At 57.4% G+C, this 21,172-nt stretch overlaps 1 protein-coding gene across 1 annotated transcript; it reads right to left on the bottom strand.

Moving 5' to 3' along the window:
• Positions 1-125: 125 nt before the first annotated feature.
• CFAP100 (cilia and flagella associated protein 100) lies at positions 126-19,753 on the bottom strand (the record flags this gene model as incomplete). Its single annotated transcript, XM_084247820.1, has 16 exons — positions 126-239; positions 1,132-1,225; positions 2,121-2,326; positions 3,288-3,423; positions 8,073-8,224; positions 8,293-8,341; positions 8,691-8,942; positions 10,955-11,123; positions 11,571-11,752; positions 12,199-12,279; positions 12,498-12,661; positions 12,742-12,809; positions 14,410-14,602; positions 16,553-16,653; positions 17,306-17,383; positions 19,633-19,753. 16 exons carry the CDS (start codon positions 19,751-19,753, stop codon positions 126-128), a joined length of 2,160 nt encoding a protein of 719 aa, XP_084103946.1.
• Between the last annotated feature and the right edge of the window lie 1,419 nt (positions 19,754-21,172).

The raw sequence follows: 21,172 nt of genomic DNA, 5'->3' as shown, positions 1-21,172 counted from the left end.
AGGGGACCCGCAGCAGGAGCCCATGGGGGCGCAGCGACAGGCCGCACTGGGTTCCCCTGACCCAGCCCCGTCCCCGCTCCCTGCCTCCGTCCCCTGTGCTGTTAGCCAGGCCAGCGCCGCCAGGACTAAGTGAAGAAAAACAGCAGCTCCTCCTCTTCCTTGTCCATCGTTGCGGGCTCAGCCTTCTCCTTGATTTTCATGACTGGAGGCCGAGAGCGACACACCAGCTTTCTGCCTCTCTGCAGAGGAAGTGGACTCAGTAAGCCTTGCCCTGTGGCCTCGTCACACCAGAGGTGCTGCCCAGATGCCTGAACGCCAGACACCCCTGCCCTGGTGTGCCACTAGTAGCATGGCGAGCCCGGCCTCCCTGGTCACTCCAGGTCAGCCAGCCGACTGAGGGCTGGAGTTGTCAGAAACCACTCAGGAGCGTGTCCAGCATTTACCTAGGGTGCCAGCCCCAGGGTGTACGTGGGCAGAGGGGGAGGCACCCGATCAGAGGAGACTCCCTACCAGTTTACCACCCCTCCGTGGCATCATAGGAGTGCTCGTCTGCTCACGGGGAAGCCCGCTGGCCTCATTTGTCCCTTGGGCGTGATGATCAGGCCCGGCCCACTGGGGAACACGCGTCCTGTTGCCAGAGCCCGTAGGCAAGTGGCCACCCCAGCTCATTCTCCATTGTGTAGGGCCCTGGGGACCAGCAGTCAGGGGGATCCCTAGTGATAGGTGACAAGCTTGGCCTGAGGTCTGACTGACTGTAGATGGGGTGGGGGGTGGGGCAAAAGGCTGAGCTGTTGGTCCCGGCTCTGAGAGCCTGCACCTGAGCCGGATGGGGAGGGCACAGCCAGACCAGCGACTGCCCCAGCATGTGTGCAGGAGACCTGGCGGCCCCAGGGAGACTTCTAGAGGACACAGGTCCAGGTGAGGAGTTTAGTCTCAAGGGGTGACGGCCCCAGGAAAGGGAGACCCTGCTTTTCCCTGACTTTGCTGTGATAGCCGGGCCCCCAGAACCTCAACAGTAGGTCTGCAGAGGGGTGAACCAGGCTTGGCTGCAGGCATCAGCCTGTCAGCGCCCCGTGCCTGCTGGTCTCTGGGCCTTGCCCCAGCCGCAGTTCCTCGGGCTGTCCAGCCTACCTTCTTCTTGATCTCGGCCTGGACGCGGGCCCGGGCCCGCTGCAGACGCTCCTCCTGCAGCACCTTCTGCAGCTTCATCTTCTCTTCCCGGATTCTGGGTGACAGATTAAAGACTGGAGGGACCTGGGGAGCCACCACATCTCCACTGTGCTCAGCTGGGCCCTGGCCCCCCTTCTTGTGAGAAAACTCCCCACTCCTCTCCCACCCTTCCCTGCCATGCCAGGGCCTTGCTGCTGCCCTGCTTCCTTGGGGTCGCAGCTCCGGCTCCAGGGGAGACCACCTATGGATCATGTCCTTGTAGCCCCAGGGGCCCAGGTTCTAGATCCCTGAGCCACGACCCATGGCTTCCTCCACCACTCTGGCAGCCCAGGCCCCAGCACAGCCCATAGTCACGTCTCCTTCCGGTCTGTGCTTAGGGTCAAGCCTTTGCCAGTGCCGGCCCGGAGCAGCGTGCTGGGAACACCGGAGCGCCTGTGCTTGCGGGAGGATCTTTGCAGATGCCTGGCCGTGAACCCGGCAGCCCTCAAGCCAAGAACTCACTTGTGCCCGCTCGCCTGGGGACTCCCCAGGGCTCCCCTCAGAGGGCGCAGCCCTCGTCTAGCATTCTGGCACTGCCGGACGCCTACCCCCGCCACTACGTTCTGGGCTTCCCGAGGCTCCGGCCTTCCCCTCTTGGGCTCTGGCGGTGCCAGCCACTCTTCCTCCAACCCCGCTCCCCAAATGGCTATTGCTGTCCCTTGTCCTAGGGCCCAGGGCTGTGCTGGCCACACCCTCACTGGCCACACCAGCCCCGAGTCCACATCATCTCCCGCTCCAAAAGAGGGGCTTCCCTTGTTCTGGCTGAATTTGGTGACCCCCCTGGGGTCCCCCAGCCCCTGGCTCCTGTCTCACAGCAGGGAGCTCTTTGAGGGTCTGGCTGTATCTGACCTCAGAGAGCAGGGTTGTGGGGGAGCCTCAGCCACAGGGCCCTCCGCTGCGGGGCGGCTCACTTTTTGCGCCGTTCCTTCTCCTTGGCCCTCTCGACCTCCTCCACCTTGTGCTGGGGCATGCGCTCCAGGTTCTCGAGCAGCTCATGCAGCTGGTGCTCGATGATGGTCAGCATCTGCACCGTGCCCAGGTTGGAGTCCTGCTGGGCGCCTATGCACTGCCGGTACACTGACAGCACCTTCTGGTTCAGGCTCTCCAGCAGCTTGTCCTGTGAGGTGGGCAGGCCTCCAGCGGGGTCACGGCCTGGGCCTGGCCTGCGACCCAGGGGCTTTGCTGGCACAAGGCGCACTTGCAGGGCAAGCAACGTGCACACCTGGACTTGGCTTGGCCAGAGCTACTGGATGCCTTTGCCTTCCTGTGGTCGACCAGGTCCCTGGTTCCAGGCCCCGGCGAGGCTCATGCCTGCATCTTGGTGTGCCACTAACGAGGCCCAGTCCCCTCCTGCAGGACGCCCTCCCCCCACCTCTGTACTGGCCGTGGCTCCCCACAGGCACCAGCTTTCTGTGTGGCCCTGAGCAGATGAACCCCCTCTCTGGCCCTATTCTGACATTCAGAAACATTCAACACAATCTGCTGCACACAGTGGGCATGAGTATTAAAAGCAACAGCAGGTTAAAGGCTGTAGGCCAAGCAGAGGGTGCAGCTAGTATCCAGTGGAGTCCAGCACAGGCTGGGACACGCTGCCTACCCAGCCTGCTGCCTGCCACACAGTAGGTAGGCCCTTAACAGGTATTTCAATGAAGTAGAAAGGCAGGTCCACACACATGCCCCAAGGGGTGCTGTCAGCCCCTATTCCTGCTCCCAGAACATCCCTGACCTGTCCCTCTCAGAATTCTCTTGGCCTCCCACCTGGCGTGGGGATGTGCCTTTCTCCCAAGAGGGTCACCTCCTGGACACTGTGGTTAATGCAAGAAGGTGCATGGACATACATACACAGGCTGGCCTTGGTGGGGAACCAGGGCCTCCAGGGGGTGCCCAGGCCCACAGAGCCTGGAAGGTGGTGAGGGGCCACCAGCTGCCCCAGGGCCTCGGGCCTTGCTCCCACTCCTGCTGTCCAAGCTGCAGGCTCTGGGCCTCCTCGCAGCAGGTACCCATGAATGGCCCCCATTGCCTCCCCGGGGCCCTGGCCACCCACACTCGCTCTGTGCCTGCCACCCTGGGGGGCCTACCTCCTGACCACCCTTGTACTCGCCAAAGTGAAAGACTCGGGATTTGAGCTCCAGGTCGGCAGCTGTCTCCTCCTCCTTGGCAATGGATATCATCAGCGTGTTGATCCACTGCTTCAGCTGCTGGACCTCCCTGTCCCTGTGTGGGAGACCGCAGGCCCCTCACCTCTCCGAGCCCGCCCTCCTGCCACTGCCCTGAGGCCAGTGGGGCCAAGAGGGCAAAGTAACTGCGTGCCCCGGGGCCAGAGATGCTGATGAGATCCCGGGGTAAAATGAAAGACCTTTAACCATCAACTGAAAGGAAAAATAACAATTTGGTCGAGATATAATTCACGCACCACAAAATTCCTTTACAATGTACAACTCGGAGGTTTTTAGTATATTCAAGAAATTGCACAGCCACACTGAAATCTGAGAAAATTTTCACTCCCCAGTGAAATCCTTGCCCCTTATAGCGGCAGTCCTCATTCTCCCCCACCTCTACTTTATGTCTCACTCCAGGACGTATCACAAATGCGTGAGCACATAGTGTATGTCTGGCTCTCGGGTCATGCTTGCTGTGGCACGTCAGAACTTTATTCCTTTCTATGACCGAATAATATTCCATTCTATGGCTAGAGCACACTTAGTCTGTCCATTGAGCCATTGATGGGTGATTGGGTGCTTCTCCCTTTTGGCTCTTGGAAATAATGCTACTGTGACCATTCACAGGTTTTGGTGAGGACATGTTTTCAGTTATCTTGGGTATATATGTAAGAAAATCACAACAATCAAATTTTTAAAGAAATGATTAAAAAATTGCAACCCTCTCCATCTCTGGCCGCTGCAGCAAGAGGACCCTCTACCAGGTCCATGCATCTGCAATGGATGGTTATTTGGAACTGCTCTAGCCTCGTGAAGAGGAAGGAGGAAGAGAGCATTGAACCCAGTAACCTCAATGCCTGCAATTGAGGTTGTGGGGCAGCAGCCACAGCAAAGGTGTGGTAGTGGTCATGAGAGGAGATCCAGCCTGCAAAAGCCTGCCACCTCCTACAGGCAGCCCACCATCAACCGAACACCAGAGCCACCCTCAGCAGCATCTGGCACATGATGCACAAGAACAAGTATGACCCCCAGCCTGCAAATGACTGCCTTCTGCAGGGCCAGCCCCCTCCTGCACAGCCAGAAGCTTATGATGGGGAAAGGGAAGAGGACCTGCCTGCCCAAGAGGTCCTGAGTGCAATCCCCTCCCCCAGCTATAAAAACATCTACCGACTCCACCATAAAAAAGATGACTAATCTTTCACAATGGTTTCCCAAATGGGAATCTTGGCTTCGAACAGAATGGCTACTGTTTACAAGTCCTGGCCAGAGCAAGTGGGTGGACGTCTGGCCACTCGCCACCGGTGCCCAGGGGCCCAGAGGTAACCCTCCTCGCTGCCTCCCACGATGATTTCATGACTTCTCCCACCATTTGTTGGTAGAACCTGTCGACTTCTTCCTCCAAATATTGAGTGCTCCTCCTGGTCAGGTGCAGGCAAGGAGGTGGGCGGGCGTCGCTGCCCTTCCCTCTCCCACTGCAGTGACTTGCAGAAGGTTGAAAGGGCCTGTGCCTTCCCAGTCCCCTCATTTCTTTGCCTTTCCCCCTTTTGAGAGCCAGATACTAGAAGCTAGGACATTCAGAAACAACAGTGTATGTGGGGAAAGTTGGAAAGTGACTGCACGCACTATCATAAAGCTGCAGTAATTGAGGCGCGAAATACCTATGAAAGAACAGGCAAGTAGATCCATGGCACGGGAAGGAGAGCCCAGAAGTAGACTCACGTGAAGACAGGCCAGCTGGTATCTAACAAAGGAGCAAGCGCAACGCAACCGAGCAAAGACAAGACTTCACAAATGGTGCTGAAACAACTGGTCGTCCGCGTGCCAAGAAATGAGGCATAAGTGCGGATGGTTTGGCGGAAGAAAGGAGAATGAACCTAGACACAGACTTCACACCCTTCATAAGAACTAGCTCAAGTGGCTCAGAGGCCAAAATGTAAAGTGCAAGACCATAAAACAACCAGAAAGCAACATAGGAGAAGATCTAGTTGGTTGTGGACTTGCTAATGACTTTTTAGCTATAATAACCAAACTGATGACCATGAAAGAACTGATGAGCTAGACTTGGTTAAAATTAAAAGTGCCTGCTGGGGCCTCTCTGGTGGCACAAGGGGTTAAAGCACCGCACTATGAAGCAATCCATAGCCTCGGCAGCATGAGTTCGATCCCTGGCCGGCAGGGAGCAACCCACACAGTGCAGCAGACCTCTCCTGCCTTACCCGCTGCTCCCCTCAGCAGTGTACTTAGGTCAATCTGCCTGTTCTGTTCCCCGCTCTGTCTCTGGTGAATCCTCTCACCCCCTGCATCTCTGGCCTGTACCCCAGCTCTTGTATGCATAAATAAATAAAATCTTTAAAAACAAATAAAAGCACCTGCTGTAGGAAAGGCGGTGTCAACAGAATGAGAAGCCACAGGCGGGGAGAAAATATTTGCAAAATACATATCTGAGAAAAGATTTTTGCCCACAATATACAAAGCACTCTCAGAATTTAACAAGAAAATGAACAACCCGATTTTAAACATGGGCATAAGACCTGACATCACCAAAGAAGGTACACGGATGGCAGAGAAGCGTGTGGATTGTTCCACACCGTGTCAGGGAAACTCATGTTCAACAGTGGCCCCCGCGGCCACACCCGTTAGAATGGCCTTGTCCTAACCACCCGCCAGCTCCTCTGCCGGCGAGGAAGCAGAGCAACAAGAATGTTCATATATCGTCACTGGGACCGTAAAGTGGTTCAGTCACTTTGGAAGAAAGTTGGGCAACTTCTGAAATTAAACATACATGCTGTTACCACACAGTCCAGCAACCTGCTCCTTGGTATTTACCCCGAGGAGTTGGGTAAATAATGAAGCCTGCGCGGGGATATTTATAGCGGCCTCCTGCCTGTCTGCCAGAACTCTGGAGCAACCAAGGTGTCTGAGGGAAGAGGTAAGGTGGGGTTCACGCAGACAATGGTGTATTGTCTCGCACTGGGAGGAAGGGGTGAGCAGGTCACGTCCTGGGGGTGTCTGCATGCCTGGGGGTGTCTGCCTGGGTCTTTGGAGAAATGCCTGTTCAGATCCCCTGCCCAGTTTTTAACCAGGTGGGTTTATTTTTTGTTGTCCTCGAGTTGTATTAATTATCTGTACCTTTTGGACCCTAACCCCTTGTCTGATGTGTGTCTGGCTTGGAACTACCTTCTCTCATCCAGCAAACAGCCCTTCCTTCTTTTCTCTGTGCAGAAGCGTTTCAGTTTGATGTTGTCAGGAAGAGACGGTAGGAATTGGTACAATTTCTTAAATATTTGATGGAACTCACTGGTAAACCCATCTGGGTCTGGTGGCTTCTGTTTGGGAAGATTATTAATTCAAATTCTCTTAATAACTGGGCCTATTTGGATTATTTCTTTACTGTATCTATATATATTTTTTAAGATTTATTTATTTATGCATACAAGAGCTGGGGTGTAAGCCAGAGATGCAGGGGGTGAGAGGACTCACCAGAGACAGAGTGGGGAGCAGAACAGGCGGATCTACTGAAATACACTGCTGAGGGGAGCAGCGGGCGAGACAGTGAACTCAAGCCCTCTCACTTGGAGGAAAAAAAACTTTTGGCGTGAGAGTGCTAGCCTTCATGGACATTAAAGACAAGTGGGCTGTGACTCCCAGGGGAGTGACGTGGTGGCGCTCTCAGAGGTGGCTCAGCTGTGGACGCAGCCCAGCTACCTGAGTGAGGACTGCAGTGCGCAGCCCGCCAGCTGCTGCTGGAGGTGTGCGTGTGCGTGTGCTCACCTCACTGGGTCTCGGAATCTGGGAGGCCGCCCGCCTCTCCCCAGCTCATCTGTGTGTCCTTGCAACCTCCCAGCTTTCTTGGAAATAACCTTTCCTAGGAGCTGGTGACTTCACATCTCTCTGGAGACTCCTCACAGGAGACCCCGGTGGCAGGTAATGGGCCAGTGAGATCTGGGGGGTACTCAGAAATAGACTCCCCCATGGGGCAGGAAGCCTTGGGCCGTCTCCCCACCTCAGGATATTGCACCTGCTTTCCCTCTACCTCTCCCCAATGTGGCTGGCTTTTCTCTGCCCTCGGGAAATGTCCAGCTCAAGTGACACCTTCTAGAAGCTCCCCTGCCCTCTCCAGTGTGCCGCCTCCCTCCACTTCAGCGCCCTTCTCTTACTGCTCTCATCATTTTCTTCCTGGCGCATATGAGCAACTATAAGTCAAATCTGTGGCCCTGTAGAATGGTAGATCCATGAGGCAGGGCCTTGCCTTATCCTTGAGGGCCTAGACCCAAGGCTGACCCCAAACAGGTGCTCGGTCTGTGGGGAGTGAACAGTTGGTTCCTTCCTCCCAACAGGCCTCACTTTGTGCCCCTGCCCAGCCCAACTCTCCTGGGGCTGGTGTCAACAGAACACCTCAGGGTACAAGGTCCTTGGCAATGTCCTCAGTGCAGGCTGCTCTAGGTGGAGATGGACCAGCCCAGTGGCTCCACCCACCTACCCTATCCCTGCTCCCAAATCCCCTGGTCAAGCTGTCTCTCCAGAGCCAGGCCTATACGACTTCAGATGGAGTTTTCCAGAGAAGCCAGGGCAAAGCCAGGGCCATGGTGTATGTGTGTGGTGGGGAAGGCACCGCTCCCAGCACCGTGGGGGCCCCAGGGTGACAGCCAGGGATGGGGCCCATCTCCCACTGGCCTGGAGCAGGGGGGGCTGTCCAATACCCACATGCGATTCTGGGTGTTTCTCAGGGTGAAGTTCAGCTCTTCCAGCGTCTCTTCCATCTCCTGGGTGTTCTGGATCAGCGAGAGGTTCTGCTCCTCCAGCTTCAGGAAGATGTCCAGGAGCTGCTGGGGCTCCGTGAAGTACAGCGCCAGCTCCTGCAAGCAGAGCTCGGTGTGTGACCGCCGCGCCCGCCCTGCAGCCCCACCCCACGTGGCCCACTGACCTCCTCCTCGCTGTCCTGGTCGTCCTGCACCGACGGGGCAGAGTTGGACCTGCTGAGAGACACGAGGTTGGGGGCTGCCAGCAGACTTGCAGGCGCAGGGCGGGGAGCACGGTCTTGCCCCTCCCGGTGGTTCAGACACCCCGGGCCCAGGCGGAGGCACCAGCCTTGGGTCCCGAAGCCGGGCCAGGGCATAGTTTCAAAATTCAGTTGGCTCATCTCAGTCAAGTTGGAATGAAACTTGCCTTCTCTCCTGCTGCCCTCTCGGCTGCCATGTCCCCCTCCCCACCCATGCTCGCTCTCTAGGTGCCTACCTCAGGGCCTTGGCACTTGAAGCCCCTACCACAGGGCTGTGCCTCCTTCTTTCTCTAAGACCCACCCTTGGAGACTGTTCTGCCTACCTGACCTGTCTAGATCTGGCCTTGGCCTTTGTACTGGAGGGCCCCACTCGTAGCTGGTGGGTGACAGGGCCGCACTCAACCCTGAGCACCCACAGGGCCAGGGACTTGAGTGGCCATCGGTGCAGGAAAGGCCGTGTGGCCCTTGAGGACTCGGCACAGGGCTCCAGAAGGCCCGTGATCTCACTGCTAAACCTGCCTTCACGGCCCCTCCTGTCCTCCTCAGCCTGGATTCCTGAGCTGGGCGTGCAGATTCTGCGGGCCGAGGCGCGGCAGGTCAGGCTCACGGCCAGAGGACCCTAGGCCCGGGCGAGAGACTCCAGGCCCTGACCGCTGGAAGTGGAGAGGCGTGCGTGCAGAGCTCTGAGGGGGCCCTGGAGGTCTTCCCAGAGGAGGGGCCATAGCGACAACTAAATCACCCACCAGGGCTTCGCTTCACACCGTCATCCATGCAGGCGCCCATCTGACAAATGAGCTCAGAGTCAGTGGCCAGGGTCCTCGGCAGAGCGTGGCTGCCCCATACGCTGCCCTTCTGGGAGTCTGTCCTCCGGATGCCTTCCGGAGCCTGGGCTGACTCGGCCGCCACTTGCCCTCTCAGTTCCTTATGCACCCCACGACTGTGCCAACACGGCTAGTAATGGAGGGGCCTGGCTCAGGCTGGGTCTGGGTCTGCTCTGAGTGACTGTCCCAACGCAGGGGCCTGCGGGCGTGCTCCGGGGCTGAGGGAGCAAGCTCACCTAACCTCCTCTAGCCTGTGCAGCACTGAGCTGGAGACAAGAGCCCAGCAGCAGGGGGTGTGGGCTCATGGCCCTGGCAGGTGCCTAGTCCCTGGGTATCATGCATAAAGGTGAAATGAGCTTGGAAACTGGGGGTGCTTGGGGGTCCTTCCAGCCCTGGAGCATCAGTTTGGGATATGGGAGGATAAATATGAAGAAAATCTAAGGGTGTGGAGCTCAGGAACAGGTTGGGGGCAGAATCCCCAGATGGGGTCACAGAGCATGGTGGAAACAGAAGGGGAGAGGATGGAGCACATAAGGGATGAGAAACTATAGACCCCATGAAGAAGAGTGAAGGGGCCCCTGAGCCCCCAGATCACAATTCCCCCTCCCACACCACCACCCTTCTCCAAGGGAATAAACCATAAACTTCCAGAAGAAATCATAAGAAAATATTTTAGTGGACTTCTAGGCTGCAGAGATTTCTTTAGCAGGACACAGAATGAAACACCCGTAAAGACTGATAAATTTAACCCAGAAGAGAACATTGAAAGAGTAAGGAGGCAAGACCCAGACCGGGCAAAGGGCCTTCTACACTCACTACCAAGAGGACTGACATCCAGAACGTAGGAAGAGCACATGGACACCGGAAGAAAAAGGCCAAGGATCCTACACAATGGTACAAAAATCAGGGTCTTCGAAGGAGGCGATCCAGGTGGCCACTATATTTGTCACGAAAATGTCAGTAATACCAGAATGAGGTACCACCCTCCCTGTGCTAACCCCTTCTTAATGTTTTGATTCCTGAGGCCTTGCTGACTCCAGAGGAGCTGCCCCTCCCAGAGGGAGCCTAGAGGGAAGGAGGGGGCCAGACCACCCCGAGCCACACCCCCACTCTCCTGGGCTACTGTTTGCATCACTGGCTGGCAGGCCCAGGAGAGAATAAGGAGGCAGTGACGCCAGGGCCTCTGGGCCAGCAGCCTGGCTGGGTGGGGGCTGGGAGGGGTGCGCAGGAATTAGGGGGTGACATATCTACAGAGTAGTGATTTTTATGCATGATTTTCCTATCAAAAATCTAAATTAAAAAAATTTCAGGGAGGGAGAAGTACCCAGGAGGGAGCCAACAGCAGGTGGGTAGGTGGAGGGGCTGGGTTTGTAGTGGCCCGTGGATCTTTGCGTTTTGTCTCTCATTGTGTTTTTTTCAGATCTGAACATAACTCATTTATATCTGGACGATTTATATAAAGATCCAGACTTCTGGCTTCTTTTGAAAGTCCCTGGAGCTCTGGTCCCCCCAGGCAGCATCCCTGGCCATGGGGGGCTGAGTGGACCCAGGGCCTGCTGCTCAGGGTGCCGTCTGACACCCTCACCTAACTGATCGACACTTAACTGTCCACTGGCACCAAGTGGGCCACCCCACGCTTCAGTTTACTGAATCAGATAGAAAACGTAAGTCAGCGATACCCTCCAGGTGGGGAACAGCACCATCTCCCCATTCCCCCAAGGGACCTGGTCCATCCAGGCTGGTGCCTCTTATCTGGAGTCACTCACCTGTCGAGGTCCAGCCTGCTGGGCATGCTGCCCCGGCTGCCCTGCCTGCTCCGGCTGCTCTGGCTGCTCTGGCTGCCCTGGCTGCCTTGCTGGCCGCTGCTGATGCTGACCACGACCTGCCCCATCCGTACCCCCTGATATTTTAGGAACTTCTTTGGGTTTGGCCACTCTGGAGGAAGCAGAGGAAGGGTAGCCACGTGTCCCGGTCCAGGGGAGGAGGCCCCCCCAGCCTGGGGCAGCGTTGTACCTCGGGTGATCTTGCTCTTCGTGTTTGTTCCTACAGGAAGCAAGGGAGGGGTCTCAGATAGCCTTGGCTGGAGCCAGACCTCCATGATACTGCCAGGGGACACGGGGTGCCTTTGGACCCTCCCCTCAGCTGCAGCTGCAGGAAGACACAGGTGACTGGGAGGGAAGCCCCTTGGGTTTGAGTTGAGACTTGGCTCTGCTTGCGGAGAACATGCCTGGACTGAGCCGTGGGGGGCTACGGGGCAGCCGCTGCCCCTGGCTGGGGCTCTGAAAGCTCCAGGAGGAGTGCAGCCCATGGGCTGGATGCCCCCTGCCAGCTGGTGCAGGGTCTAGGTGCACCCAGGTGCACCTGCCTGCTCCTTCCTGCTACCTTTGTCCCCTGGTGCAGAGGGCACAGAGCTCTCTTGGCTGTCCCCAGAGGTCTCCTTGGCCTTTTTCAGAGCCAGACGCTTCTTCTCATGTTCTTCCAGCCACTCCTTGGGTGACAGCTTGTATAGGAAATCCTTGTAGATCTTGTAATGCTGCAGATTGTCTTCAAATTTGGAGATTTCGCTAGGCCGGGGGAGGGGGAGGGGGAGGTTGGGCTCTGCCTGCTGGGAGGCTCTCCAGCCAGCCAGGATCGCCAGTGCCTCCTGGTCAAGCCAGGATAGGCCCAGGAGCACTGAGCTGCCAGAGACGGGGTGCCTGCCCTGCGGGGTCCACCAGGGGTAAGCCTCCCTCCCTTCTATGAATTTCAAGTTGCGGTCGGCCCATGGACTCTGTGTCCCACCCCCCCAAAAGGTTGAGGCCGGGGTCCTGGTGGTGTGGTCTTGTAAAGCCACAGCTCTCTCTTGGCCTCAGTCACTTCATCTGCGAAATGGGCAGCAGCATCCCAAAAGGCTTTGAATCCCTGAGATGTTTGATTTTTGGAGGTAAAGTGATGAGATTTTCGTGATTTGGGGCTCCCCTTAGCTACGGGAGAAGTAATGGAGGGAAACCTAGGGACCCTCTGACCTCACCTTTTGATATTCATGATCTGGGTGGTGAGATCTCGGATCTCAGAGATTTTCTCCATCTTGGCTTTGGTCTCCTTCTCAGCCCTGGGGGTGCGATGGGGGCAGGGAGCCCCTTATTGAAGAGGAGCATCCACACTGCTCTCAGACTGGCCAGAAGTGGGACGTGTGGGGGGTCGGGGGCCAGGTTGGGATCAGGGGCCGGGCGGGATCAGGAGTCAGGGACCAAGGGCCAGGTGGGGCCGGGTGGTGTGCACAGGCCCCCCACATTGTGGGAGGCTCAGCGGGCCCCGGGCTGCACTCACACTCTCATCGCCTGCACGGAGCTGCGGTCATTTTCTCTGAGGAACTCATCGAAGAGGGCCGCATCCTTCTCTAGGGCCTTCTCGGCCCGCTGCAGCTGCGCCTCTTCCTTGGATGCCAGCACCTCCAGCCGCTGGATCTCGGACTGCTTCATATCCACGGCATACTGAGGGCCACCAGAGTGGGGGTCAGGTAGCCCATTCATTGGGGACCCGGGGTCCCCCCACAGCGTGCAGCCGAGCCTACCTGGAGGAGGAAGGCCTGCCGCTTCTCTTTGATGTAGTCGTTCATGCTCTCGGTTTCTATGCCCTTTTCTGCAACCAGAGGAGGAAGACATCTGGGGGACGGGGTGGGCAGTGGGAGAGACCCAGGCTGGGGCCAAGAGGGGCACAGAAGAAGGAAGCATGTGCACTCCAGCGCAGAGCTCCGCTGCGAGCCGGGGGCACAGAGCGGTCTCCAGCCACAGGAGACACGACTCAGCACACGTTCCAGTCTCCAGGGCTGGAGACTGGGTGGGGGTGATCCTTCCATATGTCTGCCTCAAGTAGCTCTTTTCCCATCAGGCATGAGACACCCTTGTCCTGGAAGCTCCTCCCTCCCTCCCCCCACCAGCGGCGTGAATAATGGAAGGCCTACTGTCCAGGACATGAATGGGGACAGTGAGAAAAAATGTATGATCTCAAATTGGGGTGTTCTAAGCCCCCAGGGTCCTATTTTGGCAGCAACTAAGTCTGCACTGTCAGAGTCTCAGCCAGGCAGGAGGAAATTCAAGTGGACATCAGCATCCCCTTCCAGGGTACAAGCAGGGGGGGCAGCGAAGTGGGGCCAAGGGCCTTGGGGCCTCTTCCCCTGTCTTTCTGGAGAAGCCCAGCCGTTCCTGAACTCTGGAGTAACCCAGAGCTGTGGGAAGCACCACAGAACCATGTGGCTCTCTGCCCTGTCTCTCAAATCCTCTCAGAAGAACCCACTGTGGAGCCGTTTTAGTTCTAGTCACCAGGTCAAGAGTCCAGCTTGGCCCCTGCCAGACCTGGACACCTTGGAGAAGGCCTGCCCCAAGGTCACCCAGGTGCTCACTGGAAGCCAACACCGAGACACTGATGAGTCTTGTGCCCACACCCGCTGGCCCAGCCGCTCCATCAGACACCATCTGCAGCGCCAGGTCTTGGGAGTCAAGGCAGAAACTTGAAACTTGCTGTGCTGCTCCCCACCCCTCCCCACCCCAACTCTGCACACCAAGGGCAAAGCTCAGGGCTTCCTCCTCCAAAACAAGAAGTCACACAGTCACGTGCCTCAGCAGGGGAGACTGGGGCTTCCCTTATCTTTATGCTCACATCCAGCACACCTGTACTCCCCCGGCGGCTTCTTTCTGGCTTAATCTTATCATCCCTGGGGGTGGTAGAAAATTATTGTGTATTCAGGATGTCAGATTTCCTACTGGGTGAAAAACTAGTTCTTCTCTGTGTGCTGCCTGAGGACTTTGAATCTCACAACCCCTGCGTGCGTGCGGTTATCAGGCAGGGGCGGGAGTGCAGTGTAAGGGGTGCCCTAGCTCGCCTGGAAAGGCGAAGCCATTAAATGTTGCAGCCGAGATCTGGACCCACTGAACCTCCTCCTGGTGCAGGTGTTTACCCCGAGGCCAATGCCTGTGTTTTATACACCGTCCAGCCTGCTTTCCCTGCGCGGCCCTCATCCAGAATGCGTGCAATAGCCGCCTCAGAGCTTTTAGATTTTCTGTCCACCTGAAATGGACCTTTGTGCCCATGTGCAGCAGGGGCTGGGCACAGAAGGACCCTCTTCCCCACCGTAGGGCAAGCACGTAAAAGTACTGCCCGTACACAAAGGGCAAAGAGCCAGCGGGTCTGGGTTGTGATGCCCACTGCCCCCACGGACGCCCCCACGGAGGGCAGGCGGCACCTTTGGTCATGGAGAGCGTCCAGGCAGTTCTTTCACGGGAGCTGCTCAGCTGCTCCGCCTCGGCGCGCACCTCTCGCTCCTCCATCTCGTCCTGCAGCTGCAGCTCGCGCCGCAGGCCGGTGAACTTGGCCGACACTTTGGAGGAGTAGGTCATCTTCTGGTGTACCCCCAACTTCCTCTTCTGCTCCCGCTCCTGGGTGGAGTCAGGTGGGGACAGGTGGGGCCAGCCTCCCAGCCACCCCCTAACCCCCGCAGCCCTCCCCCCTCCTCTGTGCCATCACCTCCTCCTGCACATCCTGGGTGGGATGTGCACACTCTGGGGAGCAGTGCACTTGGGAGAAGTGCCCGGGAGGTGGGGGTGCACATGCATCACATGGAGAAGGCTGGGGAGCTGTGTGCCTGTGAAGCACCCTGGGGTCCTGAGCTCAACTGCCCAGGGGATGAGGGCAGAGGGCAGGAGGGGCCAACTGAGGTACAGGCAGGCCTCCAGCTGAGGTGCCAGCGGCCCCCTCAGATGAGCATTCCACATCGGTAGTGCAGGGACAGACTCACTAAAAGATGCTTTTCTTCCTTGCTCTGAAATTCACTTATCTGAATATCTGGTGATCAGCTAAGTTCAGGGTCGAGATCTTCTGAGCCACGCTCTGGTCAGTGCTGGCTGCAAGCTGGTCACTGGGGGTCTCCCCCACCCACCCCACCTAGTTTTCTCTGCCTGCTTACCTTGGGCCCCAGAGTTCCATCCTGACCCAACCCTTCACTTGGGAGGATGCAGGATGGGGTGGTGAGGGGCTCTTCTTGGAGGCCCTAGTGGGGTCTCTGGTTGCAACTGTGCCCCACCCCTCCTGTGTGCAGACCCTGGGGGTCCACACATCCCTTGCTGGCCTGGCCCCCAGTCTGCCCATTCCAACAGGCCCCACGTGGACCCTGCGTTGGTGGCCCTGCGGTGGTTGGGAAAGAAGGCTACTTAGGGCAGAGTGTCTGTTGCAGGACCCAGGCTGATGGTTCTATCTCATGCTCATGTATATGACAAAGTCTGTAAGATGCCACCTGCCAATACCCCAGGGGCAGAAGGTCCCAGTTTGTAAGCAGTGGTGGCTGCTTGGGGTCAGGGTGAGGCTGTGCTAGGGCGAGGGGGGCTGTGGCGTGGGGCTCTCGGGGAGGCAGGGGTGGTCCTGGAGCAGGGCCAGGCTGGGGGAGGAAATCCAGCCCTACTGGTGGAGAGAAAGGCTCCAGGACAATGAGACAGCGGCCATGACTCCACTCCAGGCCTCCTGTGGCTCTGTGTGAGCCAGAGCCTCTTCTGGGGGTGGTGCGTGGAGGGATGGGGAGACCCCCATGGTGGCCCAGCCCCCAGTTTGCAGGTCAAAATCAGGGGGTTGTGCATTTCCACAATGTGGCTGTTGGGGTCACCTTGGGAGCCGCTGCTCTAAGGAATTTCAGAGGCCTGAGTCAGTGGACAGTCAGCCCAGGAGGGGACTCGGGATGCTGGCCTTGCCCTGTGTCTGGGCATGTGTCCCAAAAATGTGTCCCAGAAAGTGCCAGGGAGGCTGCAGTGAGGCCGGCTCTGCTGTGCTGTGCTGCCAGGGAGCGGGCTGTCTCAATACCAAGTAATGAGTCCTCAGGATGGGGAGAGAGGACAGACTATGTTGGGGTGCAGACAAGCACCAGGGGCCCTGGGGCACACATGCCTGTGCCCATGCCTGTGTGTACCTGTGGCCATATCTGTGTGTACCTGGCATCCAAGAATCCCAATGAGAGGGGACCACAGGAGAAGTAGGGGCTGCCTGGGGGGAGGTGAGAGGGTCCCTGAGGCCTGAGGTGGGCTTTGGGGGACGGGGGTGTCTCAGGAGGGGATAGCGTGAAGGTGTAGTGGCTGAGGCTGTGGCCGCTGAAACTCCAAGAAGCCCACCCTAACAAAGGTCCAGGAAACAGTGGGGACAAAGTCCCCACTTTATGAGGAAAAGGTAGCGAGCTGGGAGTCAGGCAGAGGCTCAAGTTTACTTTGCAGGAAACGGCACTATTGACTGTTCTAGAGCGAGAAAGGGGCCCGAGGAAAGTGCTCTTCGGAGAAGCGCAATCTGGCTGCTATTGGGGGGGGTGGGGGCGCGGGGGACGGGAGCAGGCCTCAGTCCCGGATACTCACTGCGTGAGTTTTATTCCACTCCTGTTCTCTGATCACGAAGAAATCCAAGTCCCCGGACATGTGGAAAGGATTGGCTGAGGGGTCGGGGACAATCGCAGGCGCTGGGAAGGAAGACGACGCATTGGACAGCCAGCTCGGACAGCTTCCGGGACAGCACAGGTGGGCAGCAAATGTTCTCCTGGATCTAGCCATGCCTGAAGTCCACCCTTGGGCCTCCCAGCTCCCTAAGCTCACCTTTCTGGTCTAACCTATAGAAGTTGGGCTTCTGTTTCTGGCACCTGACGAGATCTCACGAAGACTCCCTCCTGTGCCTGTGACCCTGTCTTCCCTCATTTAAAAAACCAGGACTCCCCACTCCAGAGAGGAGGGAAGTGATTGTAAGTGGTGGAGCTGCCGGCAGGAGCCTGCTGACAAGTGAGGCTGAGGCGCCTTCCTGTAGGGGCAGCGGGTGTCCTGAGAGACCAGGCTTTGCCTTTGCAGGAATCTCTATGAAGCCCCGAGGGAAGTCCGAGCTTGGGCGTGTGTTAGGCAAAGGGCCTGGGGCCTGGAGCAGCAGGGCAGAAACTTAGCTGCCATGAACCCCAGTCCAAGAACCCTGCTTGGTTTACATTCCTGCTTTTTCAGGCACCAGTCTCCCAGCAACTCATGGAGAAAAGAGCGTTTCCCTCTGCCCTGTGCAGTGGCGCTGGGTCTGCAGCTGGAGAGGCTTTGCCTTCCACCAACTTGGATGTCAGCTCCCGGCTCCAGGATTACCTTTGTCTTTTTTCCCATGTTTCTCTTGTTTTTCTTCAGCGACTGACGAGCTGTTGTCTATGGGGTCCCGGATGTTTTCTGCAGAGACACGAAAGTGAGGGCCGTGGCCGGAAACACTCAGCCCCAGCCTTGGCCTCCCGCCTGGCCGCCGAGTGCACTGGGCAGAGAGAGAGGAGAAGACGGAGTGAGCAGAGCACAACGGGCTACGGCGGAGGGAGGCCTATGGCTGCTTTGGTGGTGGGAAAACTAGGCTAGCCACACCTGAGGGGAGAAATCCGGAATGGTGAAAAAATAAACAAGGATGTAAAATAATGATACATCACTAGTAACGAACACAAAAGAGACCTAAAAATCTTCTAGCTTCCAGATAATACGTTACAATATAATAAATAAATAAATAGCCCCTTAATCACCAGCTCACAGCTTCCAGCTGTTTCCCTTTCTACTGCTTCTTGGCTGTGGTCAATTTAGATGAGTTGTTTTCCAGTGTCTGCCTCCCTTGCCACAGCACGGGCCGGGGGAGGGTCCTGAACTCTCACACCTGCGCACAGGTAGCTCTTATCACGTGTTTATGAATGAAGAGCAAACCAGGGCTCATTCCTCTGATGTCCAATTCCAGCCAAGACCCCCACCTCTCGTCCTGCTCTCTGGGCATCTCCCTCTGTCAGGCCTCACCCCCTAGGAGCCCACCTAGGCCTTGGGAGGGGGCGGGTGCAGGAGCAGTAGCAGTGGAGACACAGGCGGCAGCACCAGCGACCCGGCTCCTGTGTGCACCAGGCAGCCGCTGAGCCCGGGCATTTCTCCCACAGCTCACAGGAAAGACGGGTCGCTCCCGATTCACAGCAGAGGACTCCGAGCCTGAGAGGGGTCCACTCCACCAGGTAGGTGTGACTCCAGTGCCCCGCCACCCTCCCTGTGGGTAGCGCTGGGGTGCAGAGGCCCTGTTTGCACCTGGCCCGGACTCAAAACAGCGTTCCAAGGTCCTCACCTCTTCACCCCCGGGTGCCTATCTGCCTAGCCCCCAACTTAGTTTCCCCAGCTCCTGCAGCTGAATCTGGAATGTTGGGCTCAGCAATCAGTCTGGCCAGTGGGCCCCACCCAGGACTTCTCCTGCCTGCCCGGAGCAGTGTCTCTGCTCACCCCAAATGCCCTATGTCTGTGCACTTGGCTGCACCTGTCTGGCCTGGTTTCCTCCCAGATGCAAGCACCCCCATCCCAGTTCTGGGGCCCCCCGTTTGCTTGTCACCTCCAAGGAGATGATCCACTCAGTCTCAAAGGTCATGGGCATCCCTAAGTAGCCAAACCCTCTGGTGAATCCATAGAGTTTATACAGCCTTCAGCTGTCTTGTGATGGCCCAGTTATGTTGCATTGTTGTTGTTGTGTGTGTGTTTAGAGTTTATTTATTTGTGAACATTTTGAAGCTCTCTTTTTGGAGAAGGGACCCTATTCTGGGCTTCATTTTTGCAATTTACTCTGGAGCAGAGCAAGAGACAGGCGAGCCCGCGAGTCACAGCGGGACAAGCTCACAGCAGCAGGCACGGGGGGCAAACCAGATGCCCTGCACCAGCTGAATCAATGCCCTATACCCACACTCCAGGGCCACCCCTCTGCACAAAACACAAAAAGCATAGCTTCCACTTGTGAGTGCGCCATTCATGTGTGCGGCCTGGGGACCTCCTTGCTAGTCCAGGGCAGAAGCCCTGACTACAGCAAAGTGGAGAAAGGCCACCTCCAGAGAAGCGCCTTCCCTAAGTGCCATGGGGTAAATGGTGTCCCCCCCCCATTAATGTTTTGGAATATTTGATATCCTAATGCCCCCAGAACGTGACCCTGTTTGGAGGCAGGGTCCTTGCTGCTATCATGAAGGTGGAGTCACACTGGAGTAGGGGGAGACCAAGTCCAATGTGACATCTGTCCTTATAAAAAGGGAGACAGACAGACACAGGCTGAAGACTGCCAGCAAACCGCCAGAACCAGGAGAAAGTCCTGGAACAGATGCTCTCTCACAGTCCTCAGAAGAAACCAACCCTGCCAACGATTTGCTCTTGAGCTGTGAGGCAGGTGCCTGCAGTTCAGGCCCCAGTGCAGGGTGGCCGCTGTGACAGCAGCCCTGGGAACCCACAGAGTGATCGCCCTCCGGGCCTGATTTGGAACCGCCTTAATCCCTGGGGAAGTCGAGCTCTCCCTGTGCTGGCCCCCAAGGTGTCTTTGACTCTGAGACAGCCCAGCCCAGTACTTACTGTTGTAATTCCTGTTCTTGAAGACCAAAGGCAACAGTGGCCTGGACATCTGGGCAGAAGAACAAAGGCTTGTTGCAAAGCTTGACCTTGGCTAAAGGAGATTCCAACCTGGGGAGCAACACAGGGCTTGAGCCGGATGGTCCCCCCACCACTGCTCTCCTCGCCTGCCTCCGGGTGGTTGAGGACATGGTGGCCATTGCCAACCATGTGGCCGGCACCTGCAGCTCCCTGCCTCTCCCTTCCCGCATTCCCCCCACTTTCCCCTCCTTGACTTGGTTCTAGCTGCCCTGCCTAATCTGTCCCTTGCAAGATCATGCTGACCTTGGTCTGCTTGCTGACGTTTGCATTTGTGACCACCCCCCTTCACCCTTCAGAGAAGCCTTCCCTTACCAGCCCACCCAAAGTGGTTTCTTTGTCCCCACTCCCATAGGACCTCACTTTATTCTCCTCAATGCAATTACCGGAGATTTCATTGATCACTTAAGAAAAATCAGTTTATTGACCATCTCCCCCTAGAGTCTAAGCTCCTGCAGAACAGGGGTCTTTTCTGAGCTCAGCAGATGTGCTCATCCTGCCCCTTGGTTACTACCCACCGCATGAGTTTTCATTTTGGAGAGGAAGCAGCAAGGTGTGCAAAGCCCCCCAGCCAGGAGGGGCTGCAGCTGGGATTCCAGCCCCAGATTCCTTGAGGCTAAAGCTCTAGTTCCTGCAGCCACATTCCTGCTGCTGTGCTCAGGGAGATGAATCGCAGACCAGAAAGGCCCTGGTGAGCCCCTCCAAGACCCCTGACACCCCCAGCTGGGCCGGCACTTGCCCAGGGGTCATATAGGCAGATTCCACCAGGCAGATGTGGAGGTTTAGCTACACGACTAAGTGCTTATAGAGCAAGTATAGCAGCGAGGGAGGAAGGGCTGGGGGTCTTGCAAAGAGGTCTTGAGAGGGGTGCCCGAGGGATTCGCTCCGGACACAGAGCGCACCCCGACCCGCGCGCCCCCGGCCAGGAACCCCAAGTGCACCCACCGTCCCCACGCGCCAGAGATTGCTCGGAAGCTTCCGCGGGGCAGTTCCCAGCTCCAAGCTCGGGCCTTAGGTTTACGTTGCCAGGGCAACCATTCTCCAAGCGGCTGCGGCCCTGACGTCACAAAGGCCGGGCAGTGTGGATGGGGCGGGTGGACCGCGGGGTCCCAGCGCCCAGAAGCTCCGGGTTTCGGGTTTCGCCGTCCCAGCCCCGGGGTGGGGGCTGTTTGAGCTCCAGCCGGCTACAGAACAGCGCCCCGCCCGGGATGGGGCCTGGTGAAGGGCAGTTTCCCTCCTCAGACGTTATTCTGTATTCCTCCGACTCTTTTGCTTCTATTCCTTCTTCATTTATTTGTTCCTCCTGTGCCAGGCGCCGAGGGGGCGGGGGCTGGCACTCGGAATACATGTGGAGCAAAAATAGACCTGGCCCTTTCCTGGGGAGTGATGTCCCCTTCTCGAGGGGGTTGATAAAGCGTGATCCTGGGACCTGCCACAGCAGAAAAGCGGGAAACCCTCAGAAAAGCAAGTGTTCAGGTTCAGCTCCTGAGTCAAACCTGGGGTTGCAGTAAACCTGGCACGTGCTCCCCATGCTGCCAGAGGTTGGGGAGC

The sequence above is a fragment of the Talpa europaea genome, assembly GCF_964194135.1.
Source record: "Talpa europaea genome assembly, chromosome: 11".
NCBI lineage: Eukaryota > Metazoa > Chordata > Mammalia > Eulipotyphla > Talpidae > Talpa > Talpa europaea.
The sequence above is the reverse complement of the archived record's forward strand: the minus strand, read 5'-3'. Positions and strand labels throughout refer to the sequence as shown.